This window comes from Protomyctophum parallelum, assembly GCF_964188405.1.
Source record: "Protomyctophum parallelum genome assembly, chromosome: 8".
Taxonomy (NCBI): domain Eukaryota; kingdom Metazoa; phylum Chordata; class Actinopteri; order Myctophiformes; family Myctophidae; genus Protomyctophum; species Protomyctophum parallelum.
Genome location: NC_139703.1, coordinates 48,335,470 through 48,354,907, shown reverse-complemented (window position 1 = coordinate 48,354,907; position 19,438 = coordinate 48,335,470). Strand labels below are relative to the sequence as shown.

Genomic DNA, 19,438 nt, shown 5'->3' with positions numbered 1-19,438 from the left:
GTACGGCATACTATAGCACGCCGTTTTTCATCATTTTTGAGGATTTGAAAAAAATGAAAATTTTTGATTTTTTTTTATCCTCGTTTTTCATCATTTTGTATGTAGGACTAGTAGCAAGCCAGAGTTTGTGCTATTGCCATAGAGAATGCATTGGGCGTTTAAGTTAAATAACTCAGAAACTACAAAACATTTCAAAGTAAAACGTTCCAGCATGTGTCTCCACAGTAAGCTGAATAATAAAAAGTGTGAATGGAGTTTCTAGGTGAAAGTGATTTTTTGACGTGCCAAAATCTGCCATTGAGCCCCATGTTAAAAGTCTCAAATTTGAAAGCACTATATTTCTAAAACTATGACACCTTTCAAAGATTCCTTTTCAGGCAAACATGTCCACCCTAAGATGAACCTAAGTAGTCTAGAATGGGGTTGGTAGGTTTAAGTATGTAGGACTAGTAGCATGCCAAAGTTTGTGCTATTGCCATAGAGAATGCATTGGGCGTGTAAGTTAAATAACTCATAAACTACAAAACATTTCAAAGTAAAACGTTCCAGCATGTGTCTCCACAGTAAGCTGAATAATAAAAAGTGTGAATGGAGTTTCTAGGTGAAAGTGATTTTTTGACGTGCCAAAATCTGCCATTGAGCCCCATTGAGTTAAAAGTCTCAAATTTGAAACACTCGGGACATAGGCTATGTAGTATGTGGTGTCTCGATGGCACAACACCGCCCAACAGGTAAGCACACCCCTGGAGGCCAGCAGAGGCAGAGAGAGAGAAGAGGAGGGCGTACATGTGTACCAGTCGCCACAGCTACCACTGAAGTTGCATGTCAGCCCCCATATGCTGCAACCACATGCATTTCCAGGGCTGAACCTTGAATTAGTTTTGCAGCTGAGGAATGACTGTATGACATGCATTACACTAGGATGCACAAATTGCATTATAGAGCTGTTCTGGCTGATTCCAGCAGTGTCAACAAACAGCTGCATGTCAATCATGAGGTGAATACTGTAGCCTACATGTCAACCAGTGACCATATCTGTTGCCAGCTTGGACACCTGGTTCAGGATGAGAAGGTGCGAGAGTGACCTTGACCTGAACTTTAGCACATAGTCCTAAGACTGACTGGCAATTGAAAATAAAAATATAACCCCCCTCCCCCCAGTCCCCATATGAATCACCATAAGTTAACAGATTCCCTCACACAAATGTAATATAATTTGTTGTTTTTAACATGGAACATCACCTTAGGATGGACACCATCTTTCAATCAATTACCATTATTAACTCATGGTAATGTCACTGACTCAGCCACATTCCTTGAACCCTAAAACCTAGGGTTAGACACCAAAACCACCTTTCTAGTTTGAATGGTATTGGATATATAGCTATTTTAAGCTCCTGGCAGACCGTTCTTAAGCATGCTTACAGGTACCGGAACCAATTGAAAAAGCCTTTGTATAATATTCTTGGGGTTAAGTAATGTTTTCATATATTGGCCCATGTAATCTTCGCCTAGTGTTATGAAATAAAATGCATGATAGCACCCATAAAGCTACAGTACCACTGGTGCAAGGCAATCACATCTTTTCTAACTCTCTCTCTCTCTACGTCGTCCTCAGACGAGCCCTCCATCGGCGTCTCCAGTCATCTCGGTTCTCCATACATCTGGACAGCTCCTTTGTGCTTTCCGCACCAGTATCTTTCTTTAGTACGTCCACGTAGGTAGGTGTGGGACGTCCTCTCGATCGATGCCCGTGTGTTGGTTCCCACAGTACAAGCTCTTTGGCCGGGAGTTCTTGGTGTCGGTGGCAGTGGCCAGCTAGTCTCATCCTCCTTACTGCTATCTTCTCTGTTAGAGTTTAGAGTTTTATTACACCAAGTTACACTTGGTAATGCCCCGTACAGACGCTTGTTGCTGATGTGCTCATCCTGGTTGATGTTAAGTACCACACGTACTCTAGACATGTATAACAAAAATCACTCTGAGCATGATTCCCCTTGGGTGATTCCGACAAACCCCCTGGCGCACGTATTCATTGTACTGAACAATATATCTCAAAGGTGAATCTTCAAAAAACGTTACTGGCACATTTTCAAAATGTAATGTTTATTTTCTAAAGCACATATCCAGTATCTAGATGAATTAGGAAAAGAACTCTGATACACCGTATAATAGAACAACTATCAGCAGGCATGGCTATTGAATCTCCCACTGTCCCACGTTCAGAGGCTGACAGAAGAGAAAATGTTGTCAAAGACATTACAGAACAAGGGGGAAAGGCTGCTTTTATATATATAAAAAACAGTATAACAAAGCGTTCTTAAAAGTCTTCTAAATTGATCCGCCAAATGGAAACGGAAATACAAGCAGGCATCTGGTGCAAAGTAAGGAAGTAAATGCTAAACCTAAAGGTGGAATGAAATTGAGATAACACACAATAGAAAATGAACGTGGAAACGAATAAAAGACTGAAAAAAAAAACTATCCTTAAGCCCACTGAAGAACTTGAGAAAGAGAGCAGCAACTTTTATGTTATTAATACTTCAAAAATAGGTATCTTACAGTATTTTTTTTATTTTCTCAGTGTCTTTATACAGAGTATATTCATATAGTTTCCGCTGACTATGTTCACATTCTCACCACATAGTAACAAGTGCGTTAAGTAAAACATTTTTTTTATTTTTTGGAAAAACAAAAAAACAAAATCATGCACCTTTTAATAGTTTCATTGACCTATAAAAAAAAGGGAATGTTCAAGGCGAGGAAAATCCTTCCAATACTTCCAGTGTCTTCTCTCCAAGCTGCTGCTTGTCACATTTGTCTTACTACGCAGATCATGCCTATAATAAGCTTTACACTGTGGAGAAAGCAACAGAAAACCGTACAGGGCAGGCAAGCGTCTGAACATAAAGGCTCCTAGACTCACAAGTCCACAGAGGAAAGGCAGGCATTCTCCATTAATTTAGAAACCCCCCACAGGTCAGATATGTATAAAAACAGTCACACCAGATGACACAAGACACTCAGCAGGTCCTTCCAACAGAGGGTGGCTTCATTCCTCCCAAAACAACTCCCATTGGTTGTTTTTTGTTTTGTTTGTTCTCTCTTTCTTGAATTCACCTAGTTATCCTGTAGCATGTCCCCATTGTGTATTTTGATTGGCTGTTTGGGTTGGTCATCCGCACCATTGTGAAGGGGACTAGAGAGAGACTTACAGGTTGCGATGGGGACTTGTTGGGGGGGGGGGGGGGGGGGGGTGGGTTCAGGAGGGAACGTGCCGCCCGAAACCGCTCGAATGGCAACCGACCCTGAGATAGCAGGAGTCTGATACAAAAACACACCACAAAAGGCACTTTAAAAAACAACAGTGCTTCTGTTCTAAGGAAATTCAAGTTGACAGTGAAAGAGAGTCAGAGTCAGAGTCTTCCCGGAACATTATTTTCAATCATGTGAGACTAAAGTGAAAGATGGTTTTGTCCCAGTAAACCAAGTCGGCGTGTATCACTGAGACTCGCATCACTTTCATGACTGCCTTGATTTGTCCCCAGAGAGTTCCAGGTCCAGCACAGTAAAAAAAAAAAGAAAAAAAGATCACACTAAAGACTTGCCACTAAAAACAAATCAAAGCCAGAATACAGTTGCATTGCAGTGGAGCTCGTGTGTGTGAGAGAGCTTGGTTGCTGTGTACTAAACTAACACAGCACACGTAAGGGTCCAGTCCTCACATGTCTACAATGTCATGTTCTTGGGCCCTGGCCGTGGTTTCGAGGGGCAAACCGTCTGAGACCAACCCCGCCATCCCCCGGCACCACTCCTTGTCCTCCCCTCAGTCGTCATCCCCTCCGCCGTAGAGGTCGGCCAGCTTCTTGAAGCGAGGGCCCCAGTCGTTGAGGTAGTCGTAGTCCTGGTCCCCCGAGCTGGTGGAGTTGAGCGAGCTGACGGAACCGGCGGTGGAGCCGCTGCCCTCGTAGTCGAACACCAGCAGGGAGTCATAGGGAGGGGCTGTGGGGTCGTTGTCAGCCGCCCGCAGACCCTGCCCAGAGAAAGATGGGATAGAGGTGAATGGCTGATGTATCTGTTTTCCTATGACTCCGAGTGACATCATGGGCTGAAATGAACAATGCATCACACGTTTGTTTATTATCATCACTCTATAAGAGTGCAAATAAGCTAGGCTACATTCAGAAACAGCCAACGCATGCAGAAACCAAATAAAAGAAAACTCCATTGAGAGCAGTTTCTTGCTGAATCAGACGCACGCACGCACACGTGCACACGCACGCGCACGCATGCACACACACACACACACACACACACACACACACACACACACACACACACACACACACACACACACACACACACACACACACACACACACACACACACACACACACACACACACGCACACACACACTTTGTTGTCCTACCAGTAAACATACATCGTTAATAAAGTCTCCTATGTCTCCAGGGTGAGGCAGACTGGGTCTGACAGGGTACTGGGACTCAGAAATCACAGGTCTCTCGTCCACCCGCCGCACTCCTGATGGTTTATTTATGATGTGGTCCAGAGACTCGGGTTGCTGTAGCTGGCTCAGGTCATAGTCCTGCATTGGAGACAAAGATCAGTGAGACTCGGGCTGCTGTAGCTGGCTCAGGTCATAGTCCTGCATTGGAGACAAAGATCAGTGAAAGACTAGAAAGGGAGTCTACCAACGCGCCTCAAGCCTGAAACGGCTGATCCGGTGCTTCACAGGTGCAGGGACATCAAAGTTGCATAAGGAGAAGAGACTGGAGCAGCACGGACATTTAGAGCCTTTTATTTAAGTATACATATAGGTCGAAACGTTAGTCGTTTTGTATACTCAGTCCGTGAATGTCCGTGCTGCTCCAGTCTCTTCTCCTTATGCATCAGTGAAAGACTGTTTGGGTCTTCTGCTCTCTGTGACAAAAGAATAATAATTATAATACAGGATTATTTTGTCGTGACCCATGAGCTGTATAGGCTTTATGTGACATGTGCGTCAGTGAATTTCCCCGTGTACTTACTCTGACTTTTTTTTAATCACAATACAAATGCAAAATATTGATCTGAAATAGCCTGGCAGTGCAATGGTGATTTTATTTATTTATTTATTTTTTACTGAAGGAACACTATTATAATGAGGTCCTGCTCATGGCACGCGCACGTTGCTGATCATGCAAGCAGGCAGCCACAGTGTTCACCACTGTGGAGTACCATCTTATTGTTCACCACTGTGGAGTACCATCTTATTGACGGTGTGTGTGTTCACCACTGTGGAGTACCATCTTATTGACCACTGTGGAGTACCATCTTATTGACGGCAGCATGAGACTGCATAAACAAATCCTACACAGTACTTCAGCATTCTGACAACGATACTGACACCAGGATACTGACTATCACTGACACCAGGATACTGACTATCACTGACACCAGGATACTGACCATACTGACACCAGGATACTGACTATCACTGACACCAGGATACTGACCATACTGACACCAGGATACTGACCATCACTGACACCAGGATACTGACCATACTGACACCAGGATACTGACCATCACTGACACCAGGATACTGACCATACTGACACCAGGATACTGACTATCACTGACACCAGGATACTGACCATACTGACACCAGGATACTGACCATCACTGACACCAGGATACTGACCATACTGACACCAGGATACTGACCATCACTGACACCAGGATACTGACCATACTGACACCAGGATACTGACCATCACTGACACCAGGATACTGACCATCACTGACACCAGGATACTGACCATACTGACACCAGGATACTGACCATCACTGACACCAGGATACTGACCATACTGACACCAGGATACTGACCATACTGACACCAGGATACTGACCATACTGATACCAGGATACTGACCATACTGACACCAGGATACTGACCATCACTGATACCAGGATACTGACCGTACTGACACCAGGATACTGACCATACTGACACCAGGATACTGACCGTACTGACACCAGGATACTGACCATACTGACACCAGGATACTGACCGTACTGACACCAGGATACTGACCATACTGACACCAGGATACTGACCATACTGACACCAGGATACTGACCATACTGACACCAGGATACTGACCATACTGACACCAGGATACTGACTATCACTGACACCAGGATACTGACCATACTGACACCAGGATACTGACCATACTGACACCAGGATACTGACCATACTGACACCAGGATACTGACCATACTGATACCAGGATACTGACCATACTGACACCAGGATACTGACCATCACTGACACCAGGATACTGACTATCACTGACACCAGGATACTGACTATCACTGACACCAGGATACTGACCATACTGACACCAGGATACTGACCATACTGACACCAGGATACTGACCATACTGACACCAGGATACTGACCATACTGACACCAGGATACTGACCATACTGACACTAGGATACTGACCATACTGACACCAGGATACTGACCATACTGACACCAGGATACTGACCATCACTGACACCAGGATACTGACCATCACTGACACCAGGATACTGACCATACTGATACCAGGATACTGACCATACTGACACCAGGATACTGACCATCACTGACACCAGGATACTGACTATCACTGACACCAGGATACTGACCATACTGACACCAGGATACTGACCATACTGACACCAGGATACTGAGCATACTGACACCAGGATACTGACCATCACTGACACCAGGATACTGACCATCACTGACACCAGGATACTGACTATCACTGACACCAGGATACTGACCATACTGACACCAGGATACTGACCATCACTGACACCAGGATACTGACCATCACTGACACCAGGATACTGACTATCACTGACACCAGGATACTGACTATCACTGACACCAGGATACTGACCATACTGACACCAGGATACTGACTATCACTGACACCAGGATACTGACCATCACTGACACCAGGATACTGACTATCACTGACACCAGGATACTGACCATACTGACACCAGGATACTGACTATCACTGACACCAGGATACTGACTATACTGACACCAGGATACTGACCATACTGACACCAGGATACTGACCATCACTGATACCAGGATACTGACCATACTGACACCAGGATACTGACCATACTGACACCAGGATACTGACCATACTGACACCAGGATACTGACTATCACTGACACCAGGATACTGACCATACTGACACCAGGATACTGACCATACTGACACCAGGATACTGACCATACTGACACCAGGATACTGACCATACTGACACCAGGATACTGACCATACTGACACCAGGATACTGACTATCACTGACACCAGGATACTGACCATACTGACACCAGGATACTGACCATACTGACACCAGGATACTGACCATCACTGACACCAGGATACTGACCATCACTGACACCAGGATACTGACCATACTGACACCAGGATACTGACCATACTGACACCAGGATACTGACCATACTGACACCAGGATACTGACCATACTGACACCAGGATACTGACCATACTGACACCAGGATACTGACTATCACTGACACCAGGATACTGACCATACTGACACCAGGATACTGACCATACTGACACCAGGATACTGACCATACTGACACCAGGATACTGACCATCACTGACACCAGGATACTGACCATCACTGACACCAGGATACTGACCATCACTGACACCAGGATACTGACCGTACTGACACCAGGATACTGACCATACTGACACCAGGATACTGACCATACTGACACCAGGATACTGACCATCACTGACACCAGGATACTGACCATACTGACACCAGGATACTGACCATACTGACACCAGCATACTGACCATCACTGACACCAGGATACTGACCATACTGACACCAGGATACTGACCATCACTGACACCAGGATACTGACCATACTGACACCAGGATACTGACCATACTGACACCAGGATACTGACTATCACTGACACCAGGATACTGACTATCACTGACACCAGGATACTGACCATACTGACACCAGGATACTGACCATACTGACACCAGGATACTGACCATACTGACACCAGGATACTGACCATACTGACACCAGGATACTGACCATACTGACACCAGGATACTGACCATACTGACACCAGGATACTGACCATACTGACACCAGGATACTGACCATACTGACACCAGGATACTGACCATACTGACACCAGGATACTGACCATACTGACACCAGGATACTGACCATACTGACACCAGGATACTGACTATCACTGACACCAGGATACTGACTATCACTGACACCAGGATACTGACCATACTGACACCAGGATACTGACCATACTGACACCAGGATACTGACCATACTGACACCAGGATACTGACCATACTGACACCAGGATACTGACCATACTGACACCAGGATACTGACTATCACTGACACCAGGATACTGACTATCACTGACACCAGGATACTGACCATCACTGACACCAGGATACTGACCATACTGACACCAGGATACTGACCATCACTGACACCAGGATACTGACCATCACTGATACCAGGATACTGACCATACTGACACCAGGATACTGACCATACTGACACCAGGATACTGACCATCACTGACACCAGGATACTGACCATCACTGACACCAGGATACTGACTATCACTGACACCAGGATACTGACTATCACTGACACCAGGATACTGACCATCACTGACACCAGGATACTGACCATACTGATACCAGGATACTGACCATACTGACACCAGGATACTGACCATACTGACACCAGGATACTGACCATCACTGATACCAGGATACTGACCATCACTGATACCAGGATACTGACCATCACTGACACCAGGATACTGACCATCACTGATACCAGGATACTGACCATCACTGACACCAGGATACTGACCATCACTGATACCAGGATACTGACCATACTGACACCAGGATACTGACCATACTGACACCAGGATACTGACTATCACTGACACCAGGATACTGACTATCACTGACACCAGGATACTGACTATCACTGACACCAGGATACTGACTATCACTGACACCAGGATACTGACCATACTGATACCAGGATACTGACCATACTGACACCAGGATACTGACCATACTGACACCAGGATACTGACCATCACTGACACCAGGATACTGACCATACTGACACCAGGATACTGACCATACTGATACCAGGATACTGACCATACTGACACCAGGATACTGACGCTGCCGCCATGTAAAAGCTTCTGACGAAAGGTAAATCGTGTGTGCTTGTTCCAATGTGTAGCGAGTGTGTGTAGCGAGTGTGTGTAGCGAGTGTGTGTAGCGAGTGTGTGTGGGTGGGGGCGTTCAAACTCTGTCTTTTAAAGTGAACGTGTATGGTGGCACTGGGAACTGGGGCTTATGTTAACAGCTAGCCGCAATTATAGAGTTAAAATACTGTGTGCGTGCGTGTCTGCATACCTGGTCCTCCTCTCCGCCTCCCTCCTCGTCGTACTTGAGGATGTTGTCTCTGACATCGTCTTCAGGGTCGATGAGCAGAGGCTTGGCCTGGCGCTCCTTCTCCCTGCGTTTCATCCACACTACGAACAGTAACACCATGCCTGCAAGACACACAGAGAACAGTAACACCATGCCTGCAAGGCACATAATGTGTGTGTGTGTGTGTGTGTGTGTGTGTGTGTGTGTGTGTGTGTGTGTGTGTGTGTGTGTGTGTGTGTGTGTGTGTGTGTGTGCCCCTGTGCGTGTGCCCCTGTGCGTGTGCCCCTGTGCGTGTGCTCCCGTGCGTTGCGTACGTGCGTGCGTGTATGCGTCAGTCCATCCAGCTTGAGTATGGCAAACCTTCCAGACAACGGGTCCTCAAGTATCCTCAGTCCATCCTTAAGGCTTTGCTTGCAGCATGTCAGTCTGACTGTTAACACCACCAAGACAGAATTAAGTAGCCTTGCCAATGGAGCTCCACACACTCTGTACTGTAGCCCACACACTCTGTCTGTCTTCACCATCAGCTGCCTTTGGGAGACTGCAATGCCCGGTCTTCGTTCCTCGAGAATAATAACCTCCACCTACACACTAAGGCAGCTGTCTGCATCACCACCCTCCTCTACAGCTGTGAAGCATGGACCACATACATCAAGTCCCTGGAGCCTTTCCATATGGGATGCGTACATGCCTACGTCGCATCCTGGGGCTCCCCTGGCGTGATTGGGTAACCTGACGCTGCCAGATGGGGGCGGTATTGGGTAACCATGTTCCCCAACACAGCACTCATCTGGGATCTCTCAGGGAGTTGAGCTGACACAAATCCGTTCCGTACCGAACCAATCAGCGTGAGCTAAGGGCGGGATATGTGCGAAACCGGATGTGAAGCTATATAGACACGTCAATATGATTGGTTGTGTTTGCATGCCCACACGGTGATAGACAGACGGTCCCATCCAATCATCTACCAAGTATTTGCTTCCGCGATCCCAGATCCCAATAAGCTGTGAAACAAATTTGTGTAGCAAGCTTCTTGGATCTGGCAGCGTCAGGTTAGTGATTGGGTGCATCATACTGAAATACTTGGAAAGGCCAACTGCAGGAATATTGAGGCCAGTAGGCGGGACGAGGCGGCAGTGACTCAGGGGTAGAGTGACCGGATGGCAACAGCAAGGTTCCCAGTTCGAACCCGGGCGCAGAGTTAGTGTCGAAGTGTCCTTGAGCAAGACTCTGAACCCCAAATTGCTCCCGATGTGCAGGTTGGTGCCTTGCATGGTTTTATGTGAATGGGTGAATCTATTGGATAAAGGCGCTGTATAAATGCACCATTTACTACCGTGATCATCGCATTACCAACTGATCTGGATTACCATGTGATCCATGTTCCCGAAGAGCCACTGTATGGAAGAGCTCTTCAACTGGTCCCCTGGTACAGAAAATACCCGACAGGAACCGAGACCCGTTTTACCATTGATCTCTCGGGCCGGGTCAGTACTGATTCTATTACCTCGAATCTTGGGTCTGTTTGTCATTATGTGTAATACCCATAGACTGTAAAAAAATATGGACAAAGCGTTCCCCGGGTCTAACATGGACGTAAAATGAAGCCTGTTATTCCTGCACTGTAAGTCGCCATCTTTCTAGATCCGTTTGGGCCCAGCTGGCCATTGGCTGGCTCCGTTTTGGCCCAGCTAGCCATTGGCTGGCCCAGACACGAGGCGGGACTTCCCCCCTTCTTCTCCGTTGGTTTTTATTTTGACTCGAGTGGGAGGGGAATCCCGATCATAGACTGTAACGGTAGCCACGCCCCTCAGAACATGCGCGACTTTATGGACATTTTTTTAATAAATGGGACCATAATTTTCCAAAAAGAATATTATGACATTAGAAATGAGACTTTAAACTAGTGACTGGAAGCAGAAAGTATTCATGACCATGTTTATTAAGGTAATACAGTCTAGGTGAAGTTGGGCCCAAATACATGGACTTCTATGGGGCTATGGGTTTTTCTGGGTCCAATGACAGCGCCACAACAGGCCATTATATGAACTTTCAGGAGTTTCAGGCTTCACAAAATATCTGTCCCCCTGGTAATACCCAAGTCGCTCCGGGAAGGCCGGTACTGAGCGCTGATCAGTAGAGAAGAGCACGAAGTGCTACGATGATTAGTCTGTCCTGGGATCAAATTACTGCAGTGGGACCAACATTTGGATGCACATGCTGTCAGTACAGTGCCTTGAGCGCCGAGCGGAGAACACACAAAGAATACCAATTTAACATCGAGGTGCCCAGAATTCTCAGGTTCCCACTCTTCTGGTTATCCAAAAAAGACTTAAAGAGGAACACACCCATGACTGTCAGTACTACCGCCACCACTACAACCTACACATGGCCCACCTGCCATAGAAATCCCGTTCCAGGATTGGACTCTCCAGCCATCTGAGAGAACCCACCAATAAGGACATAATAAGTGGACATCATCGGATTCGATGGACAACCATAAAGTGTGTGTGTGTGTGTGTGTGTGTGTGTGTATGTGTGTGTGTGTGTTTTTTTCTTTATCCTAGTAGTGGTGTCATGGGCGGAGCTTGAGGGGGTTCAGGGGGTGCACTGCACCCCCTGGCAAAAAAATAATAAAAAAAAATGTTTTTTTATTTTATTTTTTAACTTAACTTCTGACTGTAGTTTGTAATCATCTCTCTTATCATGATATGATGACTCGCTGTATGGCTGTAGTGCATGTGTGTATGTGTGTGAGCTGCTGTACTACCTAAATAACTCATTTTTAGGGGTTAGGGCATTGTAAAAACGCTAAAATAATAAAATAAAGGTAAAAAAAATCGGTGTCGTTGGCCAAGCAGTCGCACCCCCAGGCGTCAAGTTCAAGCTCCGCCTATGAGTGGTGTGCTGAGCTGGTATCCAAGATGAAAATTAGACCTTACTTTGAGGAAACAGCATTTGATACATCTGATTAATTTCTCCTCCTCTATTTTTACACAAATTGATCTAAAAAATGGTTTTAAATTATGGATCATATTGGTTTTAGCAGATAGTCAATAAGAATCAATTACTTGGATTTGCACATGTCTATGTTATCTGACATATACCAGTGGTATTATTTATTATTATTATTATATACCAGTGGTTCCCACTTTTTAGCTTGAGACACACAAGAGACATTTGATGTCTCCCGGCACCCAAACGAGTGAAAATAGCTTCTAGTTATGGACTGTTTTTAATTTTTATTTGATTTAGACTTTTATGTTGAATTCCTTTTTTTAACTCATAAAACGTTGTGATTTATTTTAAATTTATCCCATATTTACCCATAAAAATGCATCTCTCGACACAGACATGGATTCCCAACCCACTGCTACGTATACTCACTGAGCAGTATGATGATGCAGATGAGTATGGCTATGATGGCTCCGGTGCCCAGGCCGGCCGCCGCCACGGCCCCTGTCGTGGTGCAGTCGCCGTTCTCGTCACAGGGACACACCTTGACCCTGATCACGGAGCGGTTGGACAAAGGAGGGTTTCCCGAGTCAGAGACGATGACGGGGATTTCATACACGTCTCCCTCCAGGTAGGGAATCTTCAGCCTCAGCTGGGCATAATCACCTGCAACGAGGAGATGGAGGGTGGAAGGAAGCGCCAGGGTGGGGGGGGGGGGGGTTACGGAGAGGGTGCGTCAGCAAGGGGTGGCACGGCGGGGTGTGCATGTCAGGGATGGGGAGTTAAAGGAATATTCAGTGATTTCACTTAATTCAAATATCACTTATTTTTTTGTTTTGTTGTGATAATCCTCCCTACTATAGAGTGTGCTGGCCATATAAGGAGTTCCTCCCTGTCCCCAGTTAACCCCTGGGGGTCAAAGAACCTTAGGTTTCGTTTTTGACTTTCTATCCTGATTGGACGAAAGGCTGGGTCCCACAGCCAAAAACGAAACCTAAGGTTTTTTGAGTGAAATCACTGAATATACCTTTAAGGAAGAAAGACAAAGACAAATATATAAGTGAATATAGGTTTAATGGTAATTTCACTACTTTTGCACAACAGTGTTGTATGTCTGACAAAGTAGGACGTTCATTGGAAAAACAAAGGGTTTTGTACCCGTCAGCAACGATATGCTGCTTCTATATCGTTGCTGTCGGGCAGAAACCTCTGATCTCCACTTTTTGTGTTTTTTGTTTTTCATAAATTAACGTCCTACTTGATCAAACTACAGCGTCCTCAAAAGTAGCAGATCCACAAGCTCGAATTTGCGGTGTAAAGCAACACACTCTGAGTTTGCAGATCAGCTATCTTTGCTATTTTTTTAATTTGAAATCCTGAAAAGTAACCGTTTTGGGCACCCAACAGAGTCAATATTATACCCTCTGTGTCAGTACTCTTGATTATACTCATATTTTTGATTGATCTTGATTTGGTGTCAAGATGTGTACCCACAAAATGTGTGTAGGCGTGTGGAGCAAAATGACATGTTAAAGGACAGCGGCTATGACATGACCAAAACATATCGTTCAGACACATAAATGCATGCCCATGGGGGCTCTAAAGACATAAACAGAGCATATATAACCTTGAGCATCTATCATGATAAGACAAGAGCCTCTGTGGGAGAAGAACCCACGTTCTGTGATCAGATTTGTCCTCAAGACAACCGCTGTGATACATCCATCTGGGTGGATTAGGTGACAGATCGCTTGGTCAGGGGACAGAGAGATGAATGGATCTCATTTGTCACAAACGACAGATCATACGTCAACACCGTCCGGACGGTAGCATTCTTCTCCCTCGCTGAGCTTTGTGGGACATTTTGTAAAAGCTTTAGATTCCTCTTTGTAGTTTAGAACAATACTTTGTTTTCCCCTTGATGTCCCTTGGGGCCCCTGTCTGTGGACACTGTGCAGTGGGCGTCTCAGCATCCATCAGGAAAAGTGCATCATTTAACCCATTCTGAACGGGCACCAATTTTGGTGTCAGCATCATGTTATGCTTTAGCTATTGAAAAATAGCAGATCTACAAGCTCATATCACGCCACCGAGTGGCGCGATACGAGCTTGTAGGTCTGCTATTTTTTGAAAAATCGAAGAACGACTGACATTTTTAGGGGACATTCATGGGTTCATCAGACCAGTGTGTGTCCGGCGGAAACCTCGTATGAATCTGATCTCAGGTCAGAATGGGTTAATTCAGTGGACATATACAGTAATGGTGCAAGACCAGTCACATCTTCATGTGACCAGTTATGTGACATGGTATTTTTTAGCAGATATGTCAACATGGAATATGCATCACTGCTGCTCAATACTAACCAAGTAACTACGTTGAACTGAATGCTTGGAAAAAATGGGGAAATATATGAGGCTGTAGTATCCTCAATAAAAGGTAGAACTTTTGTAGCCTGGTTAATAAACCAGACCGAATCAGCCGTTGGCAAAAATAAATTGCCTGCCGGCGGATTTCGGTCTGGAGAGGCTCAATTGTACGCCCATTTCCTACACCAGAGAATGTGGGCGGCCAATCGGGACACGGTATGCAATATGGGCGGGCTTTGGTACAGTGACTTTCAATGCTTGAGACCTTTGACTGACAGTAGCTCTGACCAATTGTGTCAAAGAGAAAATGTTTCCCTGGAAATGAAATCCAAGCTGAGCCTCCCCAGACTAATATCCCGCGGTCCGTGCGATGTTAGTCTGGTTTATTAACCAGGCTAGAACTTTTGGCCGTTGCTATAGGCAAACCAATACTATCCCATAGACTGGAGGGACGACTGTTCTGTGATTTGTAGTTCAAAAAGCATGGCGTCAGATGGTCTGCCTCTACGTCCTACCGTTGAGTCGCGAGATGGTCCAGTTGCGGCGGACACTGGTGGGGTAGGAGGGCAGTTCGAAGACGAACGGCCCCACGTTGGGGTCGGCATCAGCGTCCGAGGCCGTGATGTTGACCCTGGAGCTGTGGCGCGCACGCTCGCACACCTGGGCCCCCTTGGGCATCAGCACAGGAGCGTTGTCGTTGACATCGATCAGGTAGATCTGTAGCGTACCTGTCCCACTGGCCTGAGGAGAGCCTGGGTGAAGGAGGGGCAGCACAGGGAGATATAGGAAGATAGATAGAAGTTAGTAATGAAGTGAGGTGTGATGAAGTGAAGCTTATCCCATACTTTGTAATGCGACAGTGACGACTACCAAATATCCAACTAAATTAGCTGTTTCAACTTTAGATAGAAAAGGAAAGGTAGAAGATTAATTGGCACACATTTTGGCCTATAGCTCTTGTACCGTAGGTCGTACAATCGAAATGATCTTTCTTTCTTTCTTTTTTTAGTTTTTTACTTTGTTTGCCCACAATACGTTACCCATGTGACCTGAGGAAAACATTTTTCTATGAATCACACTTCAGCATTGAAGTGGATCTTCTACCTTTCCATGGTCAGTATCATGGTCAGTAGTATCATGGTCTGTATCATGGTCAGTATCATGGTCAGTAGTATCATGGTCTGTATCATGGTCAGTAGTATCATGGTCTGTATCATGGTCTGTATCATGGTCAGTAGTATCATGGTCTGTATCATGGTCTGTATCATGGTCAGTATCATGGTCAGTAGTATCATGGTCTGTATCATGGTCTGTATCATGGTCAGTAGTATCATGGTCAGTAGTATCATGGTCTGTATCATGGTCAGTATCATGGTCTGTATCATGGTCAGTATCATGGTCTGTATCATGGTCAGTAGTATCATGGTCTGTATCATGGTCAGTATTATGGTCTGTATCATGGTCAGTATCATGGTCAGTATCATGGTCAGTAGTATCATGGTCTGTATCATGGTCTGTATCATGGTCAGTATCATGGTCTGTATCATGGTCAGTATCATGGTCTGTATCATGGTCTGTATCATGGTCAGTATCATCGTCAGTATCATGGTCTGTATCATGGTCAGTATCATCGTCAGTATCATGGTCTGTATCATGGTCAGTATCATGGTCTGTATCATGGTCTGTATCATGGTCAGTAGTATCATGGTCAGTAGTATCATGGTCTGTATCATGGTCTGTATCATGGTCAGTAGTATCATGGTCTGTATCATGGTCAGTATCATGGTCTGTATCATGGTCTGTATCATGGTCAGTATCATGGTCAGTATCATGGTCAGTATCATGGTCTGTATCATGGTCAGTATCATGGTCAGTATCATGGTCAGTATCATGGTCAGTATCATGGTCAGTATCATGGTCTGTATCATGGTCTGTATCATGGTCAGTATCATGGTCAGTATCATGGTCAGTATCATGGTCAGTATCATCATACAGACCATGATACAGACCATGATACAGACCATGATACAGACCATGATACAGACCATGATACAGACCATGATACTACTGACCAAAACAAGAAGGGGGCTCTGTTGTACAGTGAATAACATTAGAGTTTACATGATACTGAGATGAAACACTTAAGAGCAGTTACATTATGAACTGTTATTATATTATGAGCGGCTATGTAATGATTTTAATGTAAAACATTATTATTTGCAAAAAATCTGTTATTACAATATGCGCTCATGCTTTTATTTGTGAGCTTGTATTACATTTAGGTTATTACATTATGAGTCGTTATTACATCTTTTGTAATGTTCTATTATGCATTTTCTGAGGGTTTGAGAGGTTTGTGCCAATACATGACATGCATAAATGACACCTTTGGAGGTGTGTAGGTGGTCATTTTCACAGTATGATTATTCTCAGTTATGGACAGATAAAACAGAGCCAAGAGGAAACTACAAAAGATAGGATGGAAAAAACCTTTCATGTTGAATTACATTTTTATCGTTGACCCTTATTCTTTTTTTTTAATTTATATTTTTTGTCCCACGATTTTGTAACCCATTTTTCACCCCTGTGTCAATCATCCTGTGATGTGATCCTGGGCTCTACACGCCAACCTAGGGAGAGCAACGGACTTAACTCATGCTTCCTTCATGCTTGAGTGTCCAAGTTGGTCCTTTACACCTGACAGGGGGGAGTTTCCCTGGTTGGACGTAGCGCGTGGAAGGAACACGTTATTCCAACCAGTTCCTTTCCCCTCCATCAGGCGTCCCGGCTGGCCAGGGGGAGGCAGTTTAGAGACCAGGATTACTGCATGTTTTTGTGAGGGTACCTACCCTAGGGGACACGGGGAGAACATGCAAACTCCACACAGAAAGGCCCTTTCACCAACCCCGCCTTCGGGTATGGGCACTGATGACGCGGAGGAGGAAACACGCCGCCAGCACCCACAGCGCCCCGAGCGGGAATCGAACCCAGGACCTTCTAGCTGTGAGGCGACAGCACTACCAACTGTGCCACCGTGCCCCCGTTGACCCTTATTCTAAAGGGATAGAACAGGGTTCAACAACTTTAACAACAATCATGAATAAGCCGATATATCTCAAATTGATAAAGATATTTAAAGATTAAAGATTGAAATATTTTGAGAAATGAAATCCCATCAAAGTGTGTCACCCACGTGTCAAAAGGCTGGTATGGTTCCTTAAAATAAAATTACTTTAAATTATGCATGATGTGCAAAACCAATCAGGAAAAACAAGAAACAAATCTGTCATTATAATTGAGCTGTGTTCATCAAATTACTACAGATTTAGCTATTTTACTCAGCTAAGAAAAAAATCTTATTTAAAAATTGGCCTGGATATTGTAACCATAATATAATTTGCATAATTTAAAAAAAAACTGCAAAGAATCTCTAACATACACACCCACAATATCAAGGGCAGGGCTAAATGTGTGATACAGTATGCATAGATAGAGCTTAACCCATTCTGAACAGGCACCCATTTTGGTGTCAGCATCATGTTATGCTTTAGCTATTGAAAAATAGCAGATCTACAAGCTCATATCGCGCCACCGAGTGGCGCGATACGAGCTTGTAGGTCTGCTATTTTTGTAAAAATCGAAGAACGACTGACATAGAAACATAGCTTTATCAGAAAACTGTCAGGATGTAGAAGACGTTTATAGAATCTGATCTCAGGTCAAATTGGGTTAAACCAGCAGCTCACCAAAGCGGGTTCAACTGTTTCTTTTCCATCCAGCAGTAAGTTGATGTATTTTGTATGTATAGGTCTGCTGAACAGAGCCTCAAGGCCCATCGACCAACTTGTCGGTTATGATTGGCCCGGTGCTTTGTTGGTTCTCTCTTGCTTCGCTTGAGCAGAATACATAAAGAGAATTTCAATCAAAGTGGAATATATCCCCCTTGCTGAGGCCGGCCGGCCTTACGAATCAATAGGTAGTCAACACGTTGTTGGATCTAAATCGGTGTGCTTCAGGGCTATAGAAGTAGCTGTTTCCCCTGGAAATCCATCCCTCTTTTTGGTTTTCTAAAAAACACCTAGGATTCCTTCCACTTCAGAGCAAGCAATCTCTGTTTGTAACACTTTTATAGATCGATCAGTGATGATACTAGCCCATTCTGACCGGGCACCCATTTTGGTGTTGGCATCATGTTATGCTTTAGCTATTGAAAAATAGCAGATCTACAAGCTCATATCGCGCCACCGAGTGGCGCGATACGAGCTTGTAGATCTGCTATTTTTGAAAAATCAAAGACACTTTTAGAATCTGATCTCAGGTCAGAATGGGTTAATAATGAAACTGTTAGGATGTAATAGACATTTTTAGAATCTGATCTCAGGTCAGAATGGGCTAGTATGCTGCTCATCGACTTTTACTGCTCCGATTTCCACAAGATGCACAGAGTATACAATACAGGTGAAACGTGTGCAGTCAATCACATGCACTCACCCCACATGCTTGTTTTCTCCTCATGACGCACGCACACA

At 44.9% G+C, this 19,438-nt stretch overlaps 1 protein-coding gene across 2 annotated transcripts in view; it reads right to left on the bottom strand.

The window, feature by feature from the left end:
• Positions 1-2,168: 2,168 nt before the first annotated feature.
• cdh4 (cadherin 4, type 1, R-cadherin (retinal)) overlaps positions 2,169-19,438 on the bottom strand; it is a 310,166-nt gene continuing 292,896 nt past the window's right edge. For both annotated transcript variants that reach the window (XM_083771514.1, XM_083771515.1), the window contains exons 13-17: positions 15,425-15,661; positions 12,975-13,208; positions 9,570-9,709; positions 4,443-4,607; positions 2,169-4,033 (exon numbers count right to left, since the gene is read on the bottom strand). In XM_083771514.1, the coding sequence (XP_083627640.1) occupies positions 3,827-4,033; positions 4,443-4,607; positions 9,570-9,709; positions 12,975-13,208; positions 15,425-15,661 (983 nt within the window). In that variant the 3' untranslated portion in view covers positions 2,169-3,826. The remainder of the gene's footprint in view (positions 4,034-4,442; positions 4,608-9,569; positions 9,710-12,974; positions 13,209-15,424; positions 15,662-19,438) is intronic.